This window comes from Pelophylax lessonae (assembly GCF_965119305.1).
Source record: "Pelophylax lessonae genome assembly, chromosome: 1".
In the NCBI taxonomy this organism is placed as follows: Eukaryota; Metazoa; Chordata; class Amphibia; order Anura; family Ranidae; genus Pelophylax; species Pelophylax lessonae.
Window position 1 is genome coordinate 216,141,422 of NC_138768.1, and position 26,806 is coordinate 216,168,227.

At 43.9% G+C, this 26,806-nt stretch overlaps 1 protein-coding gene across 1 annotated transcript in view; it reads left to right on the forward strand.

Annotated features, from left to right (window-relative positions):
* VSIG10 (V-set and immunoglobulin domain containing 10) overlaps window positions 1–26,806 on the forward strand; it is a 56,941-nt gene that overhangs the window by 4,913 nt on the left and 25,222 nt on the right. The window contains exons 2-4 of the mRNA XM_082255523.1: window positions 3,950–4,231; window positions 10,358–10,663; window positions 26,153–26,422. Of these exons, the coding sequence (XP_082111649.1) occupies window positions 3,950–4,231; window positions 10,358–10,663; window positions 26,153–26,422 (858 nt within the window). The remainder of the gene's footprint in view (window positions 1–3,949; window positions 4,232–10,357; window positions 10,664–26,152; window positions 26,423–26,806) is intronic.

Consider the following 26,806-nt stretch of genomic DNA (forward strand, 5'->3'; position numbering starts at 1 on the left):
AAACTCTGCCTGAGTGGTCTAAGCTTTTATGCTGTGACCAGGATGGAGAACACATCCAGGGGCTGCAGTTTATCTGTGATGCCTCTTTGGACACGGTTCCCCTAGTGGCTCGGCTCTCTGTTTCGACAGTGGTCCTTCGGCGTGTCTTTTGGCTCAAATGCTGGCCTGTGGACCAAACTTCTAAAAAGGCCTTGACTGATCTCCCCTTTCAAGGAGATCGCTTGTTTGGAGCTACCCTGGATGACCTCATTAAATGTCTCACAGGGGAAAAGAGTACCTCTTTTCCGCAGGCTAGTAAGGGCAAGGACCCTCATCGTAGACGTGGGCCCACTTTCTCGGCCCTCGAAAAAAGCTTTTTCGTCCCTCAGGGCCGACTGACGAGGGCTCAAAGCCTTTCAGGGCCTCCTCTAGGGGATCCATACGAAACTGGTCTGGCAAGCGGAGAGAGGGCTTCTCCAGACCCACAAGACAAGGCTCCTTAAGCAGGAAGGTGTGTCCTCACATGTATCGGATGAGGGGGGACGTCTTCACTGGTTTCCGGACTAATGGACTTCCCTGGTACAAGACAAGTGGGTCCACAAAGTCATTCGGTCCGGCTACAAGATAAAGTTTCGCTCTTGTCCCTCGGCAAGGTTCTTTCCTTCCAACTTGTGCCTGTCCCCCGGACCGCTTACAGGGTCTGTTTGGGGGCGGTACAAGACCTGTTACTTTAAGGGGTGATTGTCCCGGTTCCGACTTAGGGAACGTTATCAGGGTTTTTACTTAAACCTTTTTACAGTTCCCAGGAAGGAAGGCAAGGTGTGTCCAAACCTGGACCACCAGACGCTGAACTGCTTCATGCAGGTGCAGAAGTTCAGAAAGGAGTCCATTCACACAGAGGTGGCATCCCTGCATCTGGCATTTCCTTGCCTCTATCGACATCAAGGATGCTTACCTTCACATTCCAATATGTGTCAGTCACCAGCGCTTCCTCCGCTTTGCCGTGGGAGAGGAGCATTATCAGTTTGTGGCGTTACCCTTTGGTCTCGCCTCTGCTCCTCAGGTCTTCACAAAAGCGTTAGCCCCGGGGGTAGCATTCTTACGCCAATGGGGGATCGCAGTACTGGGCTACTTGGACAACCTCCTTCTGCGAGCAGAGTCTCCTACTGCTCTGGTGGAAAACCTGGAAATCGCCATACGAACTCTGAGGGAGTTTGGCTGGATTCTGAATTTTCAGAAGTCTGCTCTGGTTCAGTCTGCAAAGCTTGAACTATTTGGGTCTGACTCTGGACTCAGCCTTAGCCAGAGTGCTCCTTTCTCTGGACAAACTCCAGAAATTGTAGTCTGCAATTTTGTCTCCTGCTGTCCAGCAGATGGTCATCGCTCAGGCTTGGCAAATCCTTCCTTCCCTTGTATTGGACAGTGGTCACCACGGATGCAAGCTTATCCGGCTGGGGAAGCGTCCTTGGCAAAATTTCTGTTCAGGGACTCTGGAAACTGGAAGAGTCCAGACTACAGACCAATATCTTAGATCTCCGAGCAATCAGACTGTGCCTGGACCATTGAATGGATCGTCTTCAGGGATGTCTAGTGCGCATTCAATTGGAAAATGCCACGGCTGTGGCTTATGTCAATCACCAGGGGGCACAAGAAGTTTCCTGGTGGCTCTGAAGGTAGCCGGCAGTCTAAGGTGGGCAGAACAGTTCGTTCCAGCCCTCTCCGCCATACACCTTCCTGGGTTGGAAAACTGGAAAGTGAAAATGGGATTTTTGACTTACCGTAAAATCCATTTCTCTGATGTTCATTGACAGGCACAGCACCCACCCCTCTGTGGAGTTGTAATTCTTCTGACACTGCTTGTAACAAAACTGAGTGCCTATAGCATAGAGAGGCAGTATACCCTCTGGGACTTCCCATAAGCGTAGCCAGACTTTTTTTCTGCCTAGTGTCCTACTTCTGTAGGGGGCAGTATAACCCAATGGTTAAGAAGATCAGGAACTGTGTTTGTCAAAGAACATCAGAGAAATGGATTTAACAGTAAGTCAAAAATCCCAATATTGAAATGTATTTATTTTTCTTACATACTGTCACAAGTCAGTGTTCCTGATCATTGCCACACCCATTATATGACAACACTGTACTAAAAAAAACACAAAACTTGTGAAAAATATATATTTTTTAACCACTTGCCGACCGCCGCACGACTATCTACGTCGGCGGTCAGCCCCTCACAGGCAAAGTGACGTAGGGCTACGTCACTAGCTTGTGAGGGTCTAGGGAGCGAGCGCGCGCCCCCGGAGGCGCGCTCCCGAGTGGTCACGGACCCCCCCGCGCGTGTCACCGGCGGACCCGATGTCCGCCGGCCACTCTGCGATCGGCGGGGGAGAGGGAGAATGTCAGGCAGCTTGTGTAAACAAGCTGCCTGTCATTCTCCTCGCTGTATGAGAGCTGATCATCTGGATCTACTATGTAGATCCGTTGATCAGTCTGCATACAGCTGAAGCCCCAGCCAATCACAGTTAGAATCATGCCCCTAGGGACACACACAGCCCCTCCCTCTGAAATAAAGTTAACCCCTTCACTACCAGTGTATTTTTACAGTAACAGTGCATATATATAGCACTGATTACTGTAGAAATGTCACTGGTAACCCCAAAAGTGTCAAAAATGTCAGTCAAGGGTCCGATCTGTCCGCCGCAATGTCGCAGTACCGCAAAAAAATCGCAGATCGCCGCCATTACGCGTTAAAAAAAAAAAACAACAAAATGACAAAAATCTTTCCCTTAGTTAGTAAACACAATAACTTTTGCGCAAACCAATCAAAAATATGCTTTTTGCGATTTTTTTTTTTACCAAACATAGGTAGCATAAAACAAATTGGCCGAAAATTTTAAAAAATTTTGATTTTTACATTTTTTTTTGGGGGAATTTCATATAAAAAAAAGGGAAAAATATTGCTATTTTTGCAAAATGGACGCTCTTTTTTTGTTTATAGCGCGTGATCAAAAAATCGCACAGGTGATCAAATACCGCCAAAAGAAAGCTCTGTTTGTGGGAAAAAAAGGACGTCAAATTTGTTTAGGTACAGCGTCGCACGACCGCGCAATTCTCCGTTAAAGTCACGCAGTGCCGAATCGCAAAATACCCCCTGGTCGGAATGGGGGTAAAATCTTCCGGGGCTTAAGTGGTTAATTTCTTCACAACTTCAAAAAACTCTCCATGCCTCTTACTAAATAGCTTGGACTGTCTACTTTCCAAAATGGGGTAATTTGGGAGATATTTGAACTGTCCTGGACTTTTTGGGCCTTAAGAAATGAGAAAGGCTATCAGTACACCAGGACTGATCAATTTTTATATGTGTGTGTGTGTGTATATATGTGTGTGGTGTGTGTGTGTGTGTGAGAGAATATCATAGTTTTTGGACTTTATAACTTTCCTAAAGACTAAATATTATACACTGATTTTGGGTTATTTACACACCAAGGAAATGTAGCAGAATACATTTTGGCCTAAATTTATTAAGAAATTAGGAAAGATTATTTATTTGCAAAATTTTATAACAAAAAATAAAAACTAGTTGTGATTAAATACCACCAAAGGAAAGCTCTATTTCTGTGAAAAAAGGATAACATTTTTACATGGGTACAGTGTTGCATGGCCGGGCAATTGGCATTCAAAGTGTGACAGGGCCTGGGCAGGGAGGGGGTGAAAGTTCCCAGCATTGAAGTGGTTAAAGAAAAACTTTGCTACAGACTAATTCATCTAAAGAACTATATTTATCTAAAGCCCTTTGTAGAATAAAATTTTACAAAATGTATCAGTTTTAATGGGAGGGGATTTTCTCCCCCCCCCCCCCCCCCCCCCAAAAAAAAAGTGTAACACATCTATTTACACGAATGAACATCAAGCTTTCATTTATTGCATATATTCTTGTAATCTCTGTACCTTACTATACTTTTCTATCTTGCAGCTTCACTAACTCCAATCATTGGAGAGATTGGTGGACAAATCCTTCTACCCTGCAGTACTGTGAAGGACAGTGTAAAAAAGGTCGCCTGGTTTTTGGAGAATTCCACACAGGAATTACTAAACTGCGACAAAAATAGTTCATCAGATTTCAGGTTCCTGAGGGACAACGTGAGTTCTTCTCTTGTAATAACTAATCTCCGTCTGGAAGATGAAGGGATCTATGGATGCAGGAACTGTTCACAAAGTGCAGAATCTAAGCCACATATACAGCTAATTGTCACAAGTAAGTATGATACACAATTAAAATCATAATAAATCATTTGTTTTTCTAAGCACATTTAGCAGCAGTTTTTATCACTAAGTGCTTGTTAAACTTGTGGTTGGGGGTGGTAAAAAGCAAGCAGTTGAGCTGCCTTTTTACTGCTCCCTGACTGTCCCCCTTAACCACTTGCCGACCGCCGCACGACTATTTACGTCGGCTGTCAGCCCCTCACAGGCTGAGCGACCTTAGGGATACGTCGCTAGCCTGTGAGGGTCTAGGGAGCGAGCGAGCGCCGCCGGAGGCGGCGCTCGCTCGTCGGGTGGAGAGGGAGAAAGGCAGACGGCTGATGTAAACAAGCCGCCTGTCATTCTCCCCTGTGTAGGAATGGTGATCATACGGTTCTACTATGTAGGACCGTTGATCACTGTTCCTACAACTCAAGCCACAGCCAATCACAGTTAGAATCACGCCCCTAGGGATACACATAACCCCTCCCTCTCAAAAAAGGTTAACCCGTTCACTGCCAGTGTAATTTTACAGTAACAGTGCATATATATAGCACTGATTACTGTAGAAATGTCACTGGTAACCCCAAAAGTGTCAAAAATGTCAGTCAAGGGTCCGATCTGTCCGCCGCAATGTCGCAGTCCCGCAAAAAAAAATCGCAGATCGCCGCCATTACGCATTAAAAAAAAAAAAACAACAAAAATGACAAAAATCTTTCCCTTTGTTAGTAAACGCAATAACTTTTGCGCAAACCAATCAAAATACGCTTTTTGCAATTTTTTTTTTTACCAAACATATGGTAAAAAAAAAAAAAATTGGCCCAAAATGTTAAATTTTGATTTTTACTTTTTTTTGGGGGGGAATTTTTATATAAAAAAATGTGAAAAATATTGTTATTTTTGCAAAATTGACGCTGTTTTTTTCTTTATAGCGCAAAAAGTAAAAATTGCACATGTGATCAAATACCACCAAAAGAAAGCTCTGTTTGTGGGAAAAAAAGGACGTCAAATTCGTTTAGGTACAGCGTCGCACGACCGCGCAATTGTCCGTTAAAGTCACGCAGTGCCGAATCGCAAAATAGGCCCTGGTCAGGAAGGGGGTAAAATCTTCCGGGGCTTAAGTGGTTAAGCTGCAAAGACAGCCAGAGAGGTTGAACACGTGCCACAGCCACAAGGCTCTCTTCTCAACTCTAGCAGAATTGACCCACCCTGTCATAGTCAGCAGGCAATACCACTGCCAAATGTAACCTGTTCAAGTGAATAGGGCAGCATGCCAACCGCTTGCAATACTCACTGTTGTAGCACAGCGGCCTGACCTTTACAGGGCTAAAATACATCGCCAACTCACCACCTGTCATACGCTTCAGAAAAGAGATACGCTACAGATCAGCAAGGGACCAGGGCTGCTGCTAGTGTTCACGTAGCTTTACTGAGTATGCAGCTTTCATTACTTTTTAGTCTTTGCATATGTTCCAGTATAAGCTGGCTCCAGGTTCAGCATGGCTCTTTTCTCTTGCGGTGTCCTATGGTGGCACTCTTGCACGCAGGAAGTAGAGTTCTGTTTCCATACACTGTGTACATCAATAGAAACACACAGCCCCAAAGCTTAGGATGACAAAGCGCTCCACTGCTCCTCCCCTTCCTCCGCCCTCCCTTCTTCAAGCTAACAGACTGGCTTGGACTGCACTGTCCACTATTAACTTTTCCTGTGAAGACCAGAACTTCAGGAAAGCAGCACTGAGAAAGCAGGAGCCAGCAGCATTAAAATTATCAACTGCAAGTGATGGGGTAAAAAATTTAACAAACAATTTACTGGGGAATATAATAAGCGGTAAAAAAATGCTGAGGGTTTAATACTATGTTAGGACCAAGATCTCTTTTACTCTAAAGAGGAACTGTCACAATACAGCTAATAGTGTGACTACACAGAAACAAAGGCACAACACTACTTGGACTTCTGGAGAATCTGTTGCTATGAACAGTAAAACTTCTTTAACAGCACTGAGAAAGCGGCACTCTTTTCCACATCTGGTGATGCTGCCCCCGCTTTTGGATTTATGTATATAACAAGATTTGATCTGTCCTAAATGTAAATATTACTTGTAACACTTGGGAAGCCCTATTACCCAGGCCCATCTCAGTCCTCGAAAGAAACCAGAGAAAGCTGGTGGGGTTTATGTTCTTGGTGACTTGGCAAATGCCAGCCAAAGCTTTGAGAAACTATCACCTAACTTGAGATTAAACAGAGAATTATTGACACCCACACTCAATTTAGGATTTAGGATCCATGGCTGACCTAGAATGATCACTTGAATCTGGACCACTTCCTACTCTTATGGCTGGAATACACGAGCCGAATATTGCCCGATCATTCGACCACCGACTTATGAAAAAGTGTTCCTTGGTCGAAAACGTTGCCAACATACACAGGCCGAATATCGCGCGACCGTTTGACCGCCGACCATTGAAAAAGTGCATGCGTGATGATGTTCTACAGATTTTAAATTAACGACCTTAACACCAATGTATAGAATATTGTTCTAACGAGACGACAGAATTTTTTGTTTTTTTTTGTTTTTTTCAAACGGGATTTTTTGTTCACAATATCGATATCGGTCACTGATGGCTGGGCATTAACGAGTAGAATAAGATTTTCTTATCGTGTATTCCGGCCATTAGTGTGATCGGACACATACAGTATAAGCAAAATAACATAAAAAAAAAAAAATTAAAAACAGTACTGTACAGAGAAATGTCCAAATAGCATACCAGCATCAATCAGAAAACATAGAAGTGTAATGTACATGAGCAGTTTAAGACCATACATATGGGATCACAAAAAAAATAAAAATAAATTCCAGATAATAAGTAGTAAAGAAGGCAGGAAAAATTGTGGTTTTTTCTTATAGAAACTGGGGGGGGGGGATTTCCTAAAACTGGAGAGTGCAAAAACTGGCGTGGCTCTCCATAGAAACCAGCTTCCAGGTTTCATTGTCAAAGCTTAACTGAACAAGCTGAAGTTAGAAGCTGATTGGCTACCATGCACAGCTGCACCAGATTCTGTGTGCACCAGTATAATTAAATCTTCCCCTGTGTATCATGAGCAAGTAAACTACCCGGATCCTGGCCTCAGGGCCAGGACAAGGGGTGGGCGGAAGGGTAAGCTGCCCTGGGCGCAATGGTTTATTGCAAAGATTGGGGGGCACCCTAACCCTAAGGGAATGGGGGACGCAGTTAGGCATTTTTTGCCCTGGGCGCTCGATGACCTTGTCCCGGCACTGCCTGGCCTATATGTCTAATCTGGAGCAATAGATGTAACAGTTCAGTCAGAAGACACCCATGGGTCCCAATTTTAAGAAATTTCTTGGGGGATCCTCTGGTCTAAGGAAAGTTGCTGCTTGGTTGGGCCTCATGGAAGTTCTTTGTACCCTTGTCCCCTTTTTTCTCCCCTTCCTTTCCCATGTCCCAATTTCCTCTTCTTCTTTTCCATCTCACTGTCTCTCTTCATTCTTCCTCCACTTCCAGTCTTTAGTGCCTGGTTCATGAGTGAATTCATCTATCCTTTCCCTTCCTTACTGGGGCATTTTATGGTTTTGTCCTTTGAATCCCCACAGGTTTAATATCTTTACTGTTTCCTACTTTTATAGATAACTACATATCCTTTGGAGATTTAATTTAAATTGCCGCTGTATTTGTAATCTGGTACTGATATCAGGTACTTTTGATGCCACCATTTGTTTTGTGCACTTGTATAGCCATGTCCTGTGCTACTCTTCATTGTTTTATATTTCAAGAATCCAAAAAAAAAAAAAATACAAATCTTTTATGTGTGCTATCATGGCTTTTTTTTTTAGTTTGCTTGATTATATTTTTTGATTGCCTCCCGTGGCTTTAGATATCATCTCTAAGCTTGAAGACATCCAAATCTACCTATCCACCCCTAAAATCACTCCATCTGTCTCCTCAGGCATCACCAACTTACTAACCGATATATCAGCCTGGATGTCACATCACTTCCTCAAACTCAACTTATTCAAAACCAAGCTCATGATATTTCCTCCCCTACGTGCCCCTTTCCCTTCTCTCTCTGTCAAAGTCAACAGCTCAACTATCAACCCGTCCCTCCATGCGAAGGTCCTAGGTGTAATCCTTCCAGCCCCACATTCAATCGCCGCCCTTGCCGCCTCAACCTCAGCAACATCTCCAAGTTACGCCCCTTCCTAACCAATGTCCCCACAGCTTCTTATCCAGTCCCTGGTCATCTCCCGCCTCGACTACTGCAACTCCCTCATTATTGGCTTACCTCTATATAGGTTATCCCCCCTTCAATCAATCATGAAGACTGATGCCAGGCTCAAGTACCTTATAGTTCATATTCCTATCGCACACCTTCCTGGTTTGTAGGCTCGTGTATATTGGGTGCTGAAGCAATCACCAGTTGGCAACTGGATTAGTTACAAGTAAATACATATTCGCCAGCACACCAAGGCTCTTGCATAAGCAGTCCAAAAACTTTATTCCAGTTACGATCACATCAAAAAATAGTTTCGGAGCCGCACAGGACCCTTTCGTCAGGCATAACCTATTTACCTCTAAATAGGTTATCCCCCCTTCAATCAATCATGAAGGCTGATGCCAGACTCAAGTACCTTACAAACCGCTCAGTGTCTGCTACCCCTTTCTGCCAATCCCTCTACTGGCTGCCATTCAACCAACAAATTAAATTCAAGATACTAACAGTAACTTACAAAGCCATCCACAACCTGGCCCACAGCTACATCAATAACCTGGTCTCACAATACCAACCAAATCGTCCTCTTCACTCCTCCCAATACCTCCTGCTCCCTAGATCCCTTGTCACCTCATCCCATGCTCACCTCCAGAACTTCTTCCGAGCCTCTCTCATCCTCTGGAATGCTCAACCCCAATCTGTCAGACTATCTCCTACTATGTCTATTTTCAGACGATCCCTAAACACTCATCTCTTCAGAGAAACCTACAGTATCTGGCCCCCACCAATAGCTGTACATTTATTTTCTCCATCAGCACATCCCCCACAGTTATTACCTCTTGTATCTCTTGATCCTCCCTCCTAGATTGTAAGCTCTAATGAGCAGGGCCCTCTTACTACTTTACAAAAAGTCACATCCTTTACTATTTACTACATACTACACTTTATATACCCCAACACCACAGATGATCTCTATCAATGTGGAAACACCACAGATGATCTCTATCAATGTGGAAATCTACAAATCATAGCCACATTGAACCCTTTGGACCAGAAAAACGTGGCCCAACAAGTAATTAACAATTATTTATTTCATTACCAACAACCTCCCCGCCTTTACTTGTGGTTCCAACTACAACCAAATCACACCTTTTTCACCCAATACAGCATTGTTCCTGCAGCTCCCGGAGAAAATCTGGGAAAGCAATACTCCAGGAAGTGGACAAAAAATATGTATGTTATATCACAAATTTTATATATATTCAAATCTGAAATATTATATTGCTACTACTGATAAATTATATTGCTACTACTGATAAACCTATTTCACTTATTCCTAGAATCTGTAACATCCTTGATAAAGGCCGCTACAGGCCGAAACATGTCGGAAATACCGATCAGGCCTCTCTCTGCAATCATTCCCATTCTTTGATATGAGGAACAGCAGAGCAGGACCATCGACTATTTTTGTTCAAAAGTCACTTATTCCACGTGTAAACACACCTTACTATTTTCTCTTCACTATCACAATGGGACTTTACCCATTAACTCACTCGAATTTCTGTATATAACTATACATGCAAATAAATTTTACCTATAAATTGTACAACTACTGTTTACTCGTCTCACTCCTGCCCTTAAAATCCCATACTTGACTTGAGGCACCACGAATCGACAAACTATATTCCTGGGATGGTGGCAGAAACTACTATTTTTCCTTCCAGCCAAGATCCAAAAACCTATCTCTTGAGCAGGGCCCTCTGATTCCTACTGTATTAAAATGTATTTTATTTGTACTGTCTACCTTCAAGTTGTAAAGCGCTGTGTAAACTGTCGGCACTATATAAATCCTGTATAATAATAATAATATTAATTACTATTTATTTACTGATCTTCCTTTTATTGACATAGGTGGGCCTCACGATGTGACTTTTAAGATATCTCCAACCAACATTTTGCCAAATGGTACACTTTATACATCAGTTGGTTCTACTTTGGACTTCAACTGCACCGCAAATTCCATTCCTCAGTCCGAGATAGAAGTGTTTTTCTATGCTTCGGATAAAGATCCCGAGCTGTATAACAGTGCAAATGGAAGCTCTCTTAACTTCTCTATAAGCCACTTTCCTCAAAATTACGAAGGAAACTACACTTGTTCAGCAGTGAATCTTGCAAGCCGTAAACGTGTCTCTTCTACTCTGCAGGTTCTGGTCTATTGTGAGTATGATACTGTACATTATTCTTACACTTCACAATAGGTTCACAGCATTGACTGGACACTATATAATGAGTTAACGTAGATATAAACCCAAACATTAACCCCTTGCAGTGTTAGCCTTTTCTCTGACACTTGTCGCTTACAAGTTAAAATCTGTATTTTTTGCTAGAAAATGACTTAGAACCCCCAAACATTATACATATATATTTGTTAGCAGAGACCCTAGAGAATAAAATGGCCATCATTGCAATATTTTATGTCACACTGTATTTGCGCAGCATTCTTTCAAACGTCATTTTTTTGGAAAAAATACATTTTCATGAATTAAAAAAAAAAAAAAAAAACAGTAAAGTTAGCCCAATTTTTTTGTATGATGTGAAAGATGATGTTACGCCAAGTAAAAAGATACCTAACAACATGTCATGCTTTAAAATTGCGCACGCTTGTGGAATGGCAACAAAAACCAGGAGACTTAAAAATCTCCATAAGCGTTGCTTTAAAATTTTTTAATGTTTACCAGTTTAGAGTTACCCAGCAGGTCTAGTGCTACAATTGTTGCTCATGCTATAACGATCGTGTCGAAACCTCATGTGTGGTTTGAACACTATTTACATTTGTAGGCGTGATTTACGTATGCAATCGTTTCTCCGCGCAAGCGTGCAGGAATGGGGGTGCTTTCAATTATTTTTTTTTTTCCTTTACAGTACACTGTCCCTTTTTTATAAAATATTTTTTTGATCATTTTTTTTGCTGTCACAAGGAATGTAAACATCCCTTGTGGCAGTAATAGGCAGTGACAGGTACTCTTTATGGAGGTATCTGGGGTCTATAAGGCCCAAAATCCCTCCTTTGTACTTAAAAGCATTCAAAATGCCAAGATCAAAAATAAATAACTGGCGCACAACGAGGAATATATATCACCAGGGGCTATACCAATGTCACCGGACATACAACTAACCAGTTAAATAACAATAGGTAACAATCAATGGAAAGGGCAGATTGGAAAATAGAAATAAAAATCCATATTTGGCAATGTCCATAGAAAGGTCCATAAAAAGTCTATGAAAAGCTCAAGGTGCACTTCTGAGGCAGCTCTAGTGACAAGTAGAAGATACGCTTGGAGTCAACTGGAAGAAAACACAGGCGCCACTCTAAGTGCAGTAACTTGAAACTTTAATTGGGATAAACCCCTATATAGGGGGGTACTCACAAAGGGGATGATTAAGAACAGCTCATAAACACACTCCGGTAGGAATCAGGATGGCTCGAGCGGTGACAGGTAGACAGGCTGTAGCGGTAGCTACCGCACTTCCTCGTCCCGGGGACACTCAGAAAACCTTCCGTCGTCACTTCCGCAAGCGTGGTTACGTCATGGCGCCGGCGACGCGTTCTCGGAGCATGCGCTCCTTCTTCAGGCCGATAGCGCGCCATCTTGGATATGGGCTTAAGTAGAGAGGGAGCCAGGATCTGCCGGGTCCTAGTGTCCACCTGGAGTTCAAATATTACGGCGGGTTTTTCCATTATGATACGTGTGACAGCATCTAAACATGGCTAGAATGCTTTTTTGTATATACAGAATGGTAATAGAAATGTTTTAGCAGTGGTTACAGCTGTCAAAGTACAACATTAAAATACAATACAATACAGCACAACATGCTTGCAGTGAACAATGTCGTGGACCATAAAAAAATATAATAAAAAACATAATAAAAAACTGGTGGAAGTTGTTATAATCAAAAATAATGAATCAATGCTAATAAAGAAGAAAATAAAAAGATAAATAAAAAGAAAAAGAAAGGATGAAAATAAAAAATAAAAATTAAAATGAAAATAAAAATAAAAATAATAATGATGAAAATAAAGATAAAAATAAATATAAAAATAAAAATAAAAATAATGATAATAAAAATAGAAATAATATATAGCGTTAATATATATGCTCAAAATAATCTTCATGTACATAAACTGTGCATGAAATTGTGCATAAAAACCCCATGGATAATAATGAATAAAAATATACATATATACATATAAATATATATATATATATATTATACTAAAAATTTTAAAGAATATTCTAAAAACAGCTATAAAAAAGCTACATAAAAAATATATATACATATATACTTTCTCTTATAGTAGTCTATAATAGGGATGTCAGCAAGGAAAATTAAAAAGGGGGATATCAGCAAGGAAAATCAAAAAACTATTCAAGGCAGACTATATGAGGGAATTAGTTTCAATCTCCTCATTCAAGCCACCCGGCACTAGCGTATCCAGGGTGTAGATCCAATACGCCTCCCTTTGGCACAGACGCTTGAATCGCTCGGCTGGTGCAAAGGTGGCAGGTATGGACTCTATGATCCATACTCTCAAGCCAAGGGATGATTGATCATGAGACAACAGGAAGTGACGTGGAACACTATGTTTGTCCTCCCCTCCTTCTACAAATCTGCGATGTTCCCCAAATCTCTTCCTCAGGGGACGAATGGTTCTTCCCACATAAAACTGTCCACAAGGACATGTCAAACAATAGATGACATAGTCCGTGGAACAGTTGTAGAATTTAGTGATGGGATATGTTTTGTTCTTAACCTCAAAACTTTTTTGCCCATGAGTTACATGCTTGCATGTTAGGCATAATGCTTTTCGGCATTGATACATGCCCATGAGCGGGATGAGGCACAGTCGTGCTTGAGAGGGTGTAGGTGGTTTCCTCAATTTACTGGGAGCAACCATACTCTTAATATTTCTAGCCTTTCGATAAGTTACCCTAGGTTTCGATGGCAAATTATCCTTGAGATGGGGATCCTCTAATAGAATTGGCCAATGTTTCACTAGAACCTGTTTGTATTATCCATGGGGTTTTTATGCACAATTTCATGCACAGTTTATGTACATGAAGATTATTTTGAGCATATATATTAACGCTATATATTATTTCTATTTTTATTATCATTATTTTTATTTTTATATTTATTTTTATCTTTATTTTCATCATTATTATTTTTATTTTCATTTTAATTTTTATTTTTTATTTTCATCCTTTCTTTTTCTTTTTCTTTTTATTTATCTTTTTATTTTCTTCTTTATTAGCATTGATTCATTATTTTTGATTATAACAACTTCCACCAGTTTTTTATTATGTTTTTTATTATATTTTTTTATGGTCCACGACATTGTTCACTGCAAGCATGTTGTGCTGTATTGTATTGTATTTTAATGTTGTACTTTGACAGCTGTAACCACTGCTAAAACATTTCTATTACCATTCTGTATAAACAAAAAAGCATTCTAGCCATGTTTAGATGCTGTCACACGTATCATAATGGAAAAACCCGCCGTAATATTTGAACTCCAGGTGGACACTAGGACCCGGCAGATCCTGGCTCCCTCTCTACTTAAGCCCATATCCAAGATGGCGCGCTATCGGCCTGAAGAAGGAGCGCATGCTCCGAGAACGCGTCGCCGGCGCCATGACGTAACCACGCTTGCGGAAGTGACGACGGAAGGTTTTCTGAGTGTCCCCGGGACGAGGAAGTGCGGTAGCTACCGCTACAGCCTGTCTACCTGTCACCGCTCGAGCCATCCTGATTCCTACCGGAGTGTGTTTATGAGCTGTTCTTAATCATCCCCTTTGTGAGTACCCCCCTATATAGGGGTTTATCCCAATTAAAGTTTCAAGTTACTGCACTTAGAGTGGCGCCTGTGTTTTCTTCCAAAATGCCAAGATCGGCTGTTTTGAATACTGATTTTTTTTTTTTTTTAATCTGACGCCTTTAAAGCTACAGTAAACAGGAAGTGATGTCATGACATTGCTTCGGTGTTACTAGTTCCGAGACCCAATTAAAGCCGATTCCAGCTTTGTTCAGGTCTCCAGGCAGCCGGCGAACGTGCCGCCTAGATGCTCGGGCCTCCTAGTGGGACCGCCGCGGGAGGGGGGAAATGCCCCCTTCCGTTGCCTGCAATACCAGCTAAGTGGCTGCAGGCATCACCCCGGTACAACCCCTTAAAGCCGAAGGCCACATATTTGCGTTATGTCGGCGTGAAGGGGTTAACATCTCATGTAACTAGTATAATTTCTAAAGTAATTATTCAGTTCCATTCATAAAATATATTTAGGGGTTGGAGAGGTGGCCATGATATTTGGAGTTCAATATCAACCAAAAATTCAGAAAAAACACATGATACAAATTAGGGAGACCGATTATCGGCAAGACCGATATATCGGCGACCAATATGCACTTTCCCCGATATATCGGTATTGGCCCTGGAACTGGCCAATCTTGCCGATATTTTTGTGACGTCATTCTGCCTTCTTAGGCCGCCTCCCTTGCCTTGGAAGCCTCGTCTGGTTTCGGGACTAGTCTTGCGGGAGTGTATTACAGCCATACACCCACCCACAGCAGCCTGGTGCCAGCCAGCCAGCCACCCACAACCACAGGCCCTGTACCAGCGAGCCAGCCAGCCACCCACAGTCCCTGTACCAGCCAGCCACCCACAGTCCCTGTACCAGCCAGCCACCGGCACTGTACCAGCCAGCCACCTACAGGCCCTGTACCATCCAGCTACCCACAGCTCCTGTGCCAGTCAGCCACTCACCACAGGGTGCCAGCCAGCCACCCACCACAGGGTGCCAGACAGACAGCCACCCATAGACAGGGTGCCAGACAGCCAGCCAATCACCCACCCACCCACAGGCCCTGTACCAGCCAGCCACCTACCACAGGGTGCCAGCCAGCCACTCACCACAGGGTGCCAGCCAGCCACTCACCACAGGGTGCCAGCCAGCCAGCCACTCACCACGGGGTGCCAGCCAGCCACTCACCACAGGGTGCCAGCCACCCACCACAGGGTGCCATCCAGCCAGCCAGCCACCCACCATAGGGTGCCAGCCAGCCACCAACCACAGGGTGCCAGACAGCCAGCCACCCACCACAGGGTGCCAGCAAGCCAGCCATTAAGCATTAAACTAAAATTAACATGTTCAGTACCAGATTTGTGTCAAAAATTGTCTTTATTTTTTAAAACTTTAAATGTACAAAATATCGGCCGATACCGATACGTTGTGACCAAAATATCGGTATCGGCCCTGAAAAAAACATATTGGTCTATCCCTAATACAAATGTTTTATAAATTGAGTTGCAGTTCAGTGAGTAAAATAAGTATTTGATCCCCAAGCAAAATTTGACTTAGTACTTGGTGGAGAAACCCTCATTGGCAAGCACAGAAGTAAGATTTTTTTTTTTAGTTGGGTACGAGGATTGCTCACATCTCAGAAGGAATTTCGGTCCTCTTTACAGATCTTCTCTAAATTCTTAAGGTTTCATGGCTGTCCCTTGGCAACTGGAAGTTTCAGCTCCCTCCAAATATTTTCTATAGGATTAAGGTCTGTAGACTGGCTAGGCCACTCCATGACCTTAATGTGCTTCTACTTGAGCCACTTCTTTGTTGCCCTGGCGGTATGTTTTGAGTCATTGAAATGCTGGAAGTCCCACCCAGGACCCATCTTCAGTGTTCTGTCTGAGGGAAGAATGTTCTCATCCAAGATTTTACAATACATTGCCCCATCCATTGGCCCCTCAGTGCAGTAAAGTCAGCCTGCACCTTTAGCAGAGAAACGGCCCCAAAGCATGTTTCCACCTCCGTGCTTGCCTGTAGACCTGGTGTTCTTAGGGTCATAGTCAGCATATTTCTTCCTCCAAACACGGGGAGTCAAGTTAATGTCAAAAAGCTAAATGTTGGTCTATCTAACCACAACACGTTATCCCAATCCTTCACTGAATCATTTAGATGTTCATTGGCAAACTTCAGATGGGCCTGTACACGTGCCTTCTTGAGGAGGGCTATCTTGTGGGCGTAGCATATTGTGTTACCAATGGTTTGTTTGGTGACTGTGGTCCCAACTGCCTTGAGATCATTCACAAGCTCCTCCCATGTAGTTCTGGGCTGATCCCTCGCTTTTCTCATGCACATCCTTACCCCATGAGGCAAAATCTTGCATGGAGCTCCAGTCTGAGGGCGATTGATGGTTATTTTGTATTTCTTTTATTAACGAATAATCACTCCAACAGTTGTCTCCTTCTCACCAAGCTTCTTGCTGATGGTCTAGTAACCCTTTCCAGCCTTGTGTACGTCTACAATCAAAGAGCTGACGTCCTTTGACAGCTCTTTGGTCTTGCCCATAATGGTGAGGTTTAAATGGAAGAAAGAGATTCTGCGGACAGGTGTCTTTTATACGCATAACGAGTTGTTGTTAGGAACACCTTCTTTAGGCTCCTTTCACACAGTGTGTCCGTCAAACGGACTCCGCTTTTCTCAGCGGGGGATCGAGCCGCCGATCCCCAGCTGAGCAGGAGAATGACAGCTCTTCTTCGCACTGCATGCGGAGACACAGCTGTCACAGCCCCATAGATCTCTATGGCGGAATCGGATGGGAACGGACCCTTGGTCCGTTCTCATCCGATCCGCTGGACAGATGGAAAATAGGGTTTCCATCCCTCCAGATTTGACGGATCGGATCGGGTGTCAGCGGACATGTCTCCGCTGACATCCGATGCCCCATAGAGATGCATGGGGGGACCGTTCAGATCCGCCTGTCCGTTTTTTTGGCGGATCTGAACGGTCCCCCCATGCATCTCTATGGGGCATCGGATGTCAGCGGAGACATGTCAGGTCCGCCTGTGTGAAAGAGCCCTAAATTGACAGGACTAATCTGTATACCACATGAGCACATACTGTAGCCAATCTGTGGGACCCAGAATTATTGTTGGTTTGTAGCGGATCAAATGCTTATTTAACTCACTGAACTGCAACTCAATTTATAACATTTGTATCATGTGTTTTTTCTGGATTTGTGGTTGATATTCTGTCTCTAGCATCTAAAATACACCAATGATAAAAATAATAGACCCTTAATTTCTTTGTAGATGGGCAATTGTTCAAAATCTGCAAGTAATAAAATAATAATTTTTGCCACTGTAACTAGGTGTCCACACCTTCATTGCCTTTTCATGACTGATGTAAAGTACATGAAGAAAACCACCTGTTAGTTAATGGGAATAGTTTTAAAAAATGTTGCCTCAATTTTCTTCTCTTTAATAGGGTCAAATCAACGTTTGTTTTCTACTGCAGTTTTGAGAAAATTTGAAGGAGCAAGTTGGAATTTTTTGTTGTCAAATGACCAAATTGCTACGTGCAATGTGATTTTCATGTTGTATAGTCCATTCCTTACAAAATCAAATATTAAAAGCAAATTAAATTTTCAAGTACTTTCGAACAAGATTTGTAAAATCATTGAATGTCCTGAAAATTGTTTTCCTGACAGTCTCCATGGCAGCCTACGTGTGGGTTAACCCCGCCTCCACTCCAAGGGTATAGGACCCCCCCTCCCATAAATTTCAGCTCACAGGTACAGCCAGTGTTCCTTTTTTGTCCTCCTCCAAGGACCAAAGATATTGGATTACTTGTGTATCCGATGGCCGGCTTACCTCAAATATGGATCAAGCGGTGTCTGTGTGCCCAGGGCCCAGCCATGGGCGGGTGAGTGGCACTTTAAATATCCCCCTGGCTACGTGCGGTTCTCCTGTGGACTTCAGCCGGCGTTCCTTGGCAGGGTCTGAAGAGCTCTCTGCAAGTATTTCCATGGCAGTTTTATTTGTCTTGTCTCTCTCCTTGTCTCTTTTACTCCCTGGTGCTAGTGGTTTTTTTGCCAATGGCAGTTCCAGACGCTTCCTTCCTCCTCCTCTGCCGCTAGATACTGCGGGCGCATGCGCAGTTGGCATGTGGAGCTCGGTCCCGCACATGCGCACTAAGCCACGATCGAGATCGAGGCCTGTTTTGCGCATGTGCAGTCGCGATCGCGGCCGGACCGCTGATGATGTCATCCTGGCGGGAAATTTAAACTGCTGTCAAGCCCCAGTGCTTTGGGAAGTACTGTGGGCATAGCGGCAGCTTCCCTGTGCATTTCTGCTCGGAATCTCAGGTATATGGATGATGGCGGTGGGGGGGGGGGGGCTACAGTGCTGCTCATGATGATGCTCCCTATGCTGCTCTTTATGCGGTTTTCTGTGCTGCTCACTGTGCTGCTCGCTGTACTATTCACTATGCTGCTATGTTTCTGATCCCTGTTACCATTCCTTAGCAGTTGTGGTTTTGCCTGAAGCATGGATCCTGCGTCACCGCCCTCCTGTGGCCAGCCCTCTCACAACAGGTGGGTGCTGGTGTGTTCAGGAGGGGGGCATTGGGAAGGTATGCTGGCTCATGGTTCATGGCTAAATCCTATGTCTCCCTGGATTTCTCTTTTCCCCAGCTCTTCCGGGTCTGGAGCTCATCAGGAAAGAGACCCTACCAGGTCACGAAGAGATTCATCTTCCAGGCGCCATGAGTCTTCAACAGGGAGCAGGCTGCAGAGGAGACGCTCAAGTTCCTCTTCCAGACACCGCACACATGGTAGCCAGACAGCCCAGAAAGCCTGTTGGGGATGTGGGGCGCATATCCCGGAGGACAAGTCCCTTTGCGAGCCATGCTTCACTCGCACAGCCGGCGAGAGGGAGACTGAGGACCAGAGGCTGGAGTCCCTGGTGAAGCGGGTGGTGCAGCAATCCCTGAAAGAGTGGGGAGCTGCTCCCGTACAAGGTCAAGCTACAACTAGCTCTCCCATTGAGGCCCCAGAAGATCAGGGCCCCTCTCAGCCGAGCTTTTCTTCTGGAAGGTCATCTGACAGTGACTGCGAAGAGGATGGAGCTATAGGGGGCTTCGGCTTTGCTCTGGTCTCACCATTGATTAAGGCTATTAAGGAAGCCCTGAAATGGGAAGATCCTGTGGCTCCCCAGGCAAAGCAAAGAAAATTCTTCAAACACCTGGGTAAAGAGCGCCTTAATTTTCCATGCCTTACAGAGCTGAAGGACGTCATTACGGACGAATGGAGTAAAGGGGATAGCAAGTCTTCCCTATCTTCCAAACTGGAGAAGCTCTTTCTTTTCAAATCAGAGGATGTAACTCATTTGGAGTCAGTCCCTCTCGTAGATGCAGCAGTCACAAGACTGGCAAAACATGTTACTTTGCCATTGGATGATCCCTTAGACAGGAAGATAGATCTGGACCTGAAGAGAATTTACGTTACGGCTGGTGCAGCCTGTAAACCTGTCCTGGCTTTAGCTGCCATGTCCAAAGCCTTGGAAACTTGGGTGTCCGACATCGAGATTAAGCTGGGCAGCATCTCAGAGGAGGCAGTAGAAGGTTCCCCAGTCCAAGAGCTCAAAATAGCCTCAGTCTTTTTGGGAGAAGCCTCCATCGACACCCTTTGTCTCTTGTCCAGAGCCATGCTTTCCTCGATTACGGCCAAGCGGGCTCTATGGCTGCGCCCCTGGCTTGGTGATCCATCATCCAAACAAGCCTGGTGTAAAATTCCCTTTTGAGGGTTCCTCCCTCTTTGAGAATAAACTGGATAGCGTCATAGCACGGGCCACTGGGGGGGGGAAATCAGGTTTCCTTCCCCAAGATAGAAGTCTCTTTGGTCAGAAGAAGTCTCAACAATCTAGGAAACAGTATACAGATTGGGCAAGGGATGCTCGCTCCTACAGGCCTGGTCGGGACTTTAGGAGGAATTGGAGAGGAGGTCAGACATCCTCCCAAAGATCTTCCATAAACCCTGCTCCATCTGGGCAGGAAACTGCAAAGTCTTTTTGAGATTGGGCCCACTCAGACATGCCAGGTAGGGGCACGTCTAATCCTCTTTCAGGAAGTCTGGGTAGCCTCAATCTCGGACTTCTGGACTGTCAAAACGGTCTCCACAGGCCACACATGGTCCTTCCTGACAGATTCTGTTCCCAGGTTTATTCCAACTTCTTTGCCTTATCAAGAAGAGAAAAGAGGAGTTTTGCTCGCTTATGTAAACAATTTGGTGTCTCAAGGCGCAGTGGTTCCGGTGCCCGATCAGGAAAAATTCCAGGGCGTATACTCACCTCTCTTCCTAGTGCAAAAGAAGAACTGATCTTGGAGGCCTGTCATAGACCTTACTTATTTGAACAGGTTCATAAAGAACGAAAAATTCAAAATGGAGACCCTTTCCACTATCCAAAAGGCAGTGCTACCAGGCGACTGGTTAGCCTCGATAGATCTCAAGGACACCTACTTTCATGTGCCTGTAGCAGAGAACTTTAGCAGGTACCTTAGTTTCTCAGTCAAAGAGTGGCACCTCCAATTCACCTGTCTTCCTTTCAGCCTGTCCACCTCTCCGAGTGTTTTCCAAGGTCCTCCTGGCTGTGGTGGCCCTCATAAGGTTAAAAGGAATAAGTCTACGCCATTACCTAGACGACCTTCTTCTGTTGTCTCAAGACAGGGATCAACTGCTAACCCACAGAGACCAAGTCATTGCGACTCATAGAATTTGGCTGGTTGTTGAACCTGCAGAAGAGCCAGCTGGAGCCCACTCAATGCCTAGTTTACCTAGGGGCTCAGTTTGACATCATCAGGAGTACAGTCTCTCTTCCACTGGAGAAAATCCCAGTGGTTCGGGAAAGAATTCTTCCAGCTCTTTCCTCCTCCCTTCTGAAGGCTTCTCAGTGCCTCAAAATCATTGGCACGATGGTGTCAACAGCTCCCATGGTCAAATGGGCCTTGTGGCGAATGCTCCCATTTCAAAGAGGTTTCCTGCAGCAGTGGAACCCAGAGGAGCAAGAGCAATATATTCACATCTCCTCCAGCATGAGGACCAGTCTTTGGTGGTGGCTCCAGTGCAAGAATCTGCTCAATTGTAACTCCCTGACTCCAGTCTCATGGACCAGCATCACGACAGACGCCAGCAAATCTGGCTGGGGATCTCATTGCCTGACAGAAATTGCACAAGGGAGGTGGCCTCTTCAAGTTCACACTCCTGTCTCCAACATTTTGGAACTGCGGGCAGCATTTCTGGCTCTCAGAGCCTTCCGCCACCTTTATAGAAGTGAAGTCCGTACTCCTCAGGATGGACAATACCACAGCGGTGTCCTACGTGAAGAGGCAAGGTGGGACCCGGAGCCTTCCCCTCTTGCGGGAGCTAGACCCGATCATGTCCTGGGCTCAGGCTGATCTGGTCAATATATCTGCAGTATACATCCCAGGGTCTCAGAATGTCCAAGCGGATTTTCTGTCCAGAGTTCAGTTGAACCACAACGAATGGTCTCTCCACGTAGAGTCGTTCAAATGGATTCTGTCACTTGGGGTTTCTCCCGAAAGTCTATCTGTTCGCCTCTCCTTGCAATCACAAGTTGGAGAAATACTTCACGAGAGGCAAGTGTCACCAAGCCTGCGGGACAGATGCGTTGACCGACAAGTAGGAGTTCAGTAAGGCATATACCTTTCCTCCAGTTCTCATCCTTAGGTTACTACAGAGACTCCAGAAGATGTGGAAATTGTGATAGTGGCTCCGTACTGGCCAAACAGGCCGTGGTTCCCGCTTCTCTTGTACCTCAGCTATCGGGACCAGATTCCCTCTTCCCCCTTAGAACAGACCTTCTTTCGCAGGGGATAACATTACACCCCCTGCCCTGCACTTCTCCAGTTGACGGTCTGGTTCTTGAGAGGGAGAGGTTGGTATCCCTTGGCTGTTCCTTTAGGGGTCATTCCCACCTTAATGAGTTCTAGAAGACCGAGCACGAATAGAGTTTATTGCAGAGTCTGGGCAAGATTTATGGAATTCACGTACCCGGAAGGAAGGTCCTCTTCAGTCCCTGGGATTCAAGAAGTTCTGAAGTTTCTCCAAGCAGGTCTAGATATGGCCCTTTTAGTTGGCACTCTTAGAGTTCAAGTATCGGCCTTGACTGCTTTCTCTGGTGTCCTGTGGGCCAAACACCCACTCATCCATCAATTCTTTAAGGGAGCGGCCAGATTTCCTAAATGGGATCTCCCTCTCGTCCTAAATGCCTTCTCAAAGTCCGGTCTAGCGTCCTCTACATCTATCAAAGACCTTACTATCGGGACAGTGTTTTTGGTAGCGATCACCTCCGCCAAAAGGGTCTCAGAGATAAGTTCCCTCGGTCACAAGGAGCCATTTCTGACCTTTTTTCCGGACCGGGTGGTCCCATGCTGAATTCAAATCCGAAAAGTCACTTTGGTGTTTCATGAGAACCAGGAGATTGTTCTCCCTACCTTCCAGTCTTCAGATGATTCTAGTCTCTATCCCCTGGATGTGGGTGAAACCTTGAGAATCTACCTTCAGGCTACAGCACCTTTCAGACAGTCAGACAATCTTTTAATCCTCTTTTCAGGAAAGAACAGAAGGAAGCGTGCCTCATCCAGAACCATTGCAGCATGGATCGTGGCAGCTATACAACAGGCCTACAGAGCAGAGGGTTTGGCTCCTCCAGAGGCAGTGACGGCCCATTCTACAAGAGGTATCTCAACGTCCTGGGCAGCTTCACGTCAAGTAGCGCCAGACGTAATCTGTAGAGCAGCTTCTTGGTCATCTGTCAACACCTTTATGGCCCACTACTGTGTGGAGCCTGCTTCCTTATCTTCAGTTTAATTTTGGTCTGACTGTTTTGTCTGCTAATGATATGAATTCAATTTTCTTTGTTTGAGCATTCCCACCCGTGTAGTTGGGTAGTTATTTCCCACACGTAGGCTGCCATGGAGACTGTCAGGAAAACGGAAAATTCCTATCAGATACTTACCGTAATTTTCCTTTCCTGATGGTCTCCATGGCAGCCGGAGTTCCCACCCTCTGGTCTTGGATTTGGCTAAGATATGGAACACTGGCTGTACCTGTGAGCTGAAATTTATGGGAGGGGGGTCCCATACCCTTGGAGTGGAGGCAGGGTTAACCCACATGTAGGCTGTCATGGAGACCATCAGGAAAGGAAAATTACGGTAAGTATCTGATAGGAATTTTCAGTTTTTTCCAGCTTTAGACCTGGCCAGAGCAGCTTTAGCCATGGGGATAAAATACACAGTACATTTTTTTTTTTTTTTACAAAAAGAGTGGTTTGTGTAAAAGTACACTCGGATCATGTTACAGGCTCTGATTAGGTACACATATTTAGATAAGGTTATTTGCACAGTTCTGCAGTCTGCTCAATGACAGGCATAAGCATACCTGGCTTCTGGTGTGCTAGTGTCTTGAGATTTTGTTTTAACTTACAATAAAGTAGAACTATATGCACTTTTTTTGTAATTTTGGATAAAGAAAGGGAGGGTTATAACCTCTGTCCGATTTTTTTTTTTTTTTTTTTTCCATCTGTGTCCCATTTCAGGAATTTCCCTTCACTTCCTGTACCATAGCCAAACAGAAAGGGAGAAGAAATTCCTGCTAATTAAGGGAATTCCTTGGGGACCCCCATGTCACCTGAACTAGTGTTCTCATTAGAAGATTTCCCCTCTGTTGCTTTTTTGGGGACAACCCAAAATTTGGGATTTTCTTTACTTTAACTTTCAATGATAATTATAAACAAGACAAATAGAGAGGGCAATCTCTTTGACAGGGCCACAGACAGCACTAGAAGACTGACAGGGGTTTTAATCCCTCTCCACTCTATCCAAAAATTAAATTCTACTTTAAGGTATCTTTGTGATATCTAAAGCAGGGTATATATGACGTGAAAATCAGCCGGTTCAGCAGAAGAAATTCCACTTTGTGCAGCTTTTGTTGAACGGTCTTGCTGGAAAACCAGCATTCAATCAGCTGCCGCAGCAAATGGCTTCTGCACTGATTAGTGCATTCGGACGGGGGGGGGGGGGGGGGGCTTCCCCATTGTCAAAATAAAATAATGCAGTGGGAGAAACCCCTAAATCCACATTGCTTGTGTGAATGCGGGCATCTTTGAGATTTTTTTCATTAAAAAAAAAAAAAAAATACCCTGTTTTAGTTTCTATAGCTGGATAATAATGAGAAAATGTATAAGCAGAGGTTACCATCAGCAAAAACCACATTTTAAAATGAACAAATCCAGAGATATAGGCAACTCCTTTAAGAGCCCCAGTTAGCCAGTGAGACCATACATACAGTGAATCCGGAAAAGTATTCACAGCGCTGCACTGTTTTCACATTTTTGTTATGTTACAGCCTTTTTTCAAAATGGATTAAATTCATTATTCTCCTCAAAATTCTACAAACAATACCCCATAATGACAACGTGAAAGAGGTTTGTTTAAAATCTTTGCAAATGTATTAAAAAAAAGGGAAAAAATCACATGTGCACAAGTATTCACAGCCTTTGCTTAATACTTTGCTGAAGCACCTTTGGCACCAATTACAGTCTCAAGTCTTTTTGAGTATGATGGAACAAGCTTGGCACACCTATTTTTAAGCAGTTTCTCCCATTGTTCTTTGCAAGACCTCTCAAGCTCCATCAGGTTGGATGGGGAGCGTTGGTGCAGAGCCATTTTCAGATCTCTCCAGAGATGTTCAATCGGGTTCAAGTCTGGACTCTGGCTGGGCCACTCAAGGACATTTACAGAGTTGTCCTGTAGCCACTCCTTTGTTATCTTGGCTGTGTGCTTAGGGTCGTTGTCCTGTTGGAAGATGAACCTTCGCCCCAGTCTGAGGTCCAGAGGGCTCTGGAGCAGGTTTTCATGAAGAAAGTCTCTGTACATTGCTGCATTCATCTTTCTCTCAATCCTGACTGGTCTCGCAGTTCCTGCTGCTGAATAACATCCCCACAGCATGATGATACCACCACCATGATTCACTGTAGGGATGGTATTGGCCAGGTGATGAGCAGTGCCTGGTTTCCTCCAGACATAACGCTTGCCATTCAGGCCAAAGAGTTCAATCTTTGTTTCAACAGACCAGAGGATTTTGTTTCTCATAGTCTGAGAGTCCTTCAGGTGCCTTTTGGCAAACCCTATGTGGGCTGTCATGTGCCTTTTACTGAGAAGTGGCTTCCATCTGGCCACTCTACCATACAGGCCTGATTGGTGGAGTGCTGCAGAGATGGTTGTTCTTCTGGAAGGTTCTGCTCTCTCCACAGGGAAAAGCTGAAGCTCTGTCAGAAGCATCTCAAGGATGATCAATGGAAACCAGATGCACCTGAGCTCCATTTTTGAGTTTCATGGCAAAGGCTATGAAAACATGTGATTTTTTTTTATTTTTAATAAATTTGCAAAGAGTTCAAATAAACTTCTTTCACATTGTCATTATGAGGTTTTGGTTGTAGAATTTTGAGGAAAATAATTAATTTGATCCATTTTGGAATAAGATTGTAACATAACAAAATGTGGAAAAAGTGAAGCACTGTAAATACTTTCCAGATGCACTGTAATGCTAAAGAGACTTAGAAGGTGAGACAATTTGGGTTCAATCTTGATTTACTGGAAAAGTTGATATTTGCAAATAATTTCAGCTGCATCTGGTTCTACTGGTCCTTTTGTGATGTGGTTTTCATAGAAGGTAGGCTCTGCTTATGCATTTGTCATCTTATTCTCAGTCTCAGTTGCTCAGGTAGGTTTATGTTAAAATTATAATTGTTATATATTACATTTATTTTCATGTATTCTTTGTTCTTTACAGATGCACCAGCACATGCTATGCAGTGCAGTGCCAACTACACAGGGATAAACCTAAACGATGAAGTATCATTACTATGCAGCTGGCCCGGAGGGTATCCGACTCCTATACTGGAATGGGAAAAAGATGACAAAACACTCTTTAATGACACTTTGGACACGTTGGTGGTTTCATTAAATGGTTCTCAGTTCAGTACTGGCCAAATACTAACATGCAGAGGAAAACACCGGATAGCAAAAGATGTGAAAGAAGACTATTGTGACGTTCACTTAAGTAAGTGATTATTAAACAAAAAGGTAGAATAATTAGTAAATTAATTGGTACATTTTAAACCGCTATAGTTCTGGGACAGGCTGTGGCTCGTAGGAATAGAATCTGTGACGATAGAAATGTGGAAGTTGGCATTTGAATGGTGCAAACTCCAGGGATGTCATTCAGATCTCATTCCTAGAGTTTAGACTTCTCTGGATGCATGCTTGTTCCAGGTTAGTGGCTTTCTTCATATGAATCCAGGATAAAGAAAATGCATCTTTAAAAAAGGTAGCAACAATACATTGCATATTTATATCTTTACAGGTTCACATTCTTTATTTTGTTTTATTGCTAGTATACGAATGCACACAGAGCATTTTTCTAACATACAGTGGATTTGGAAAG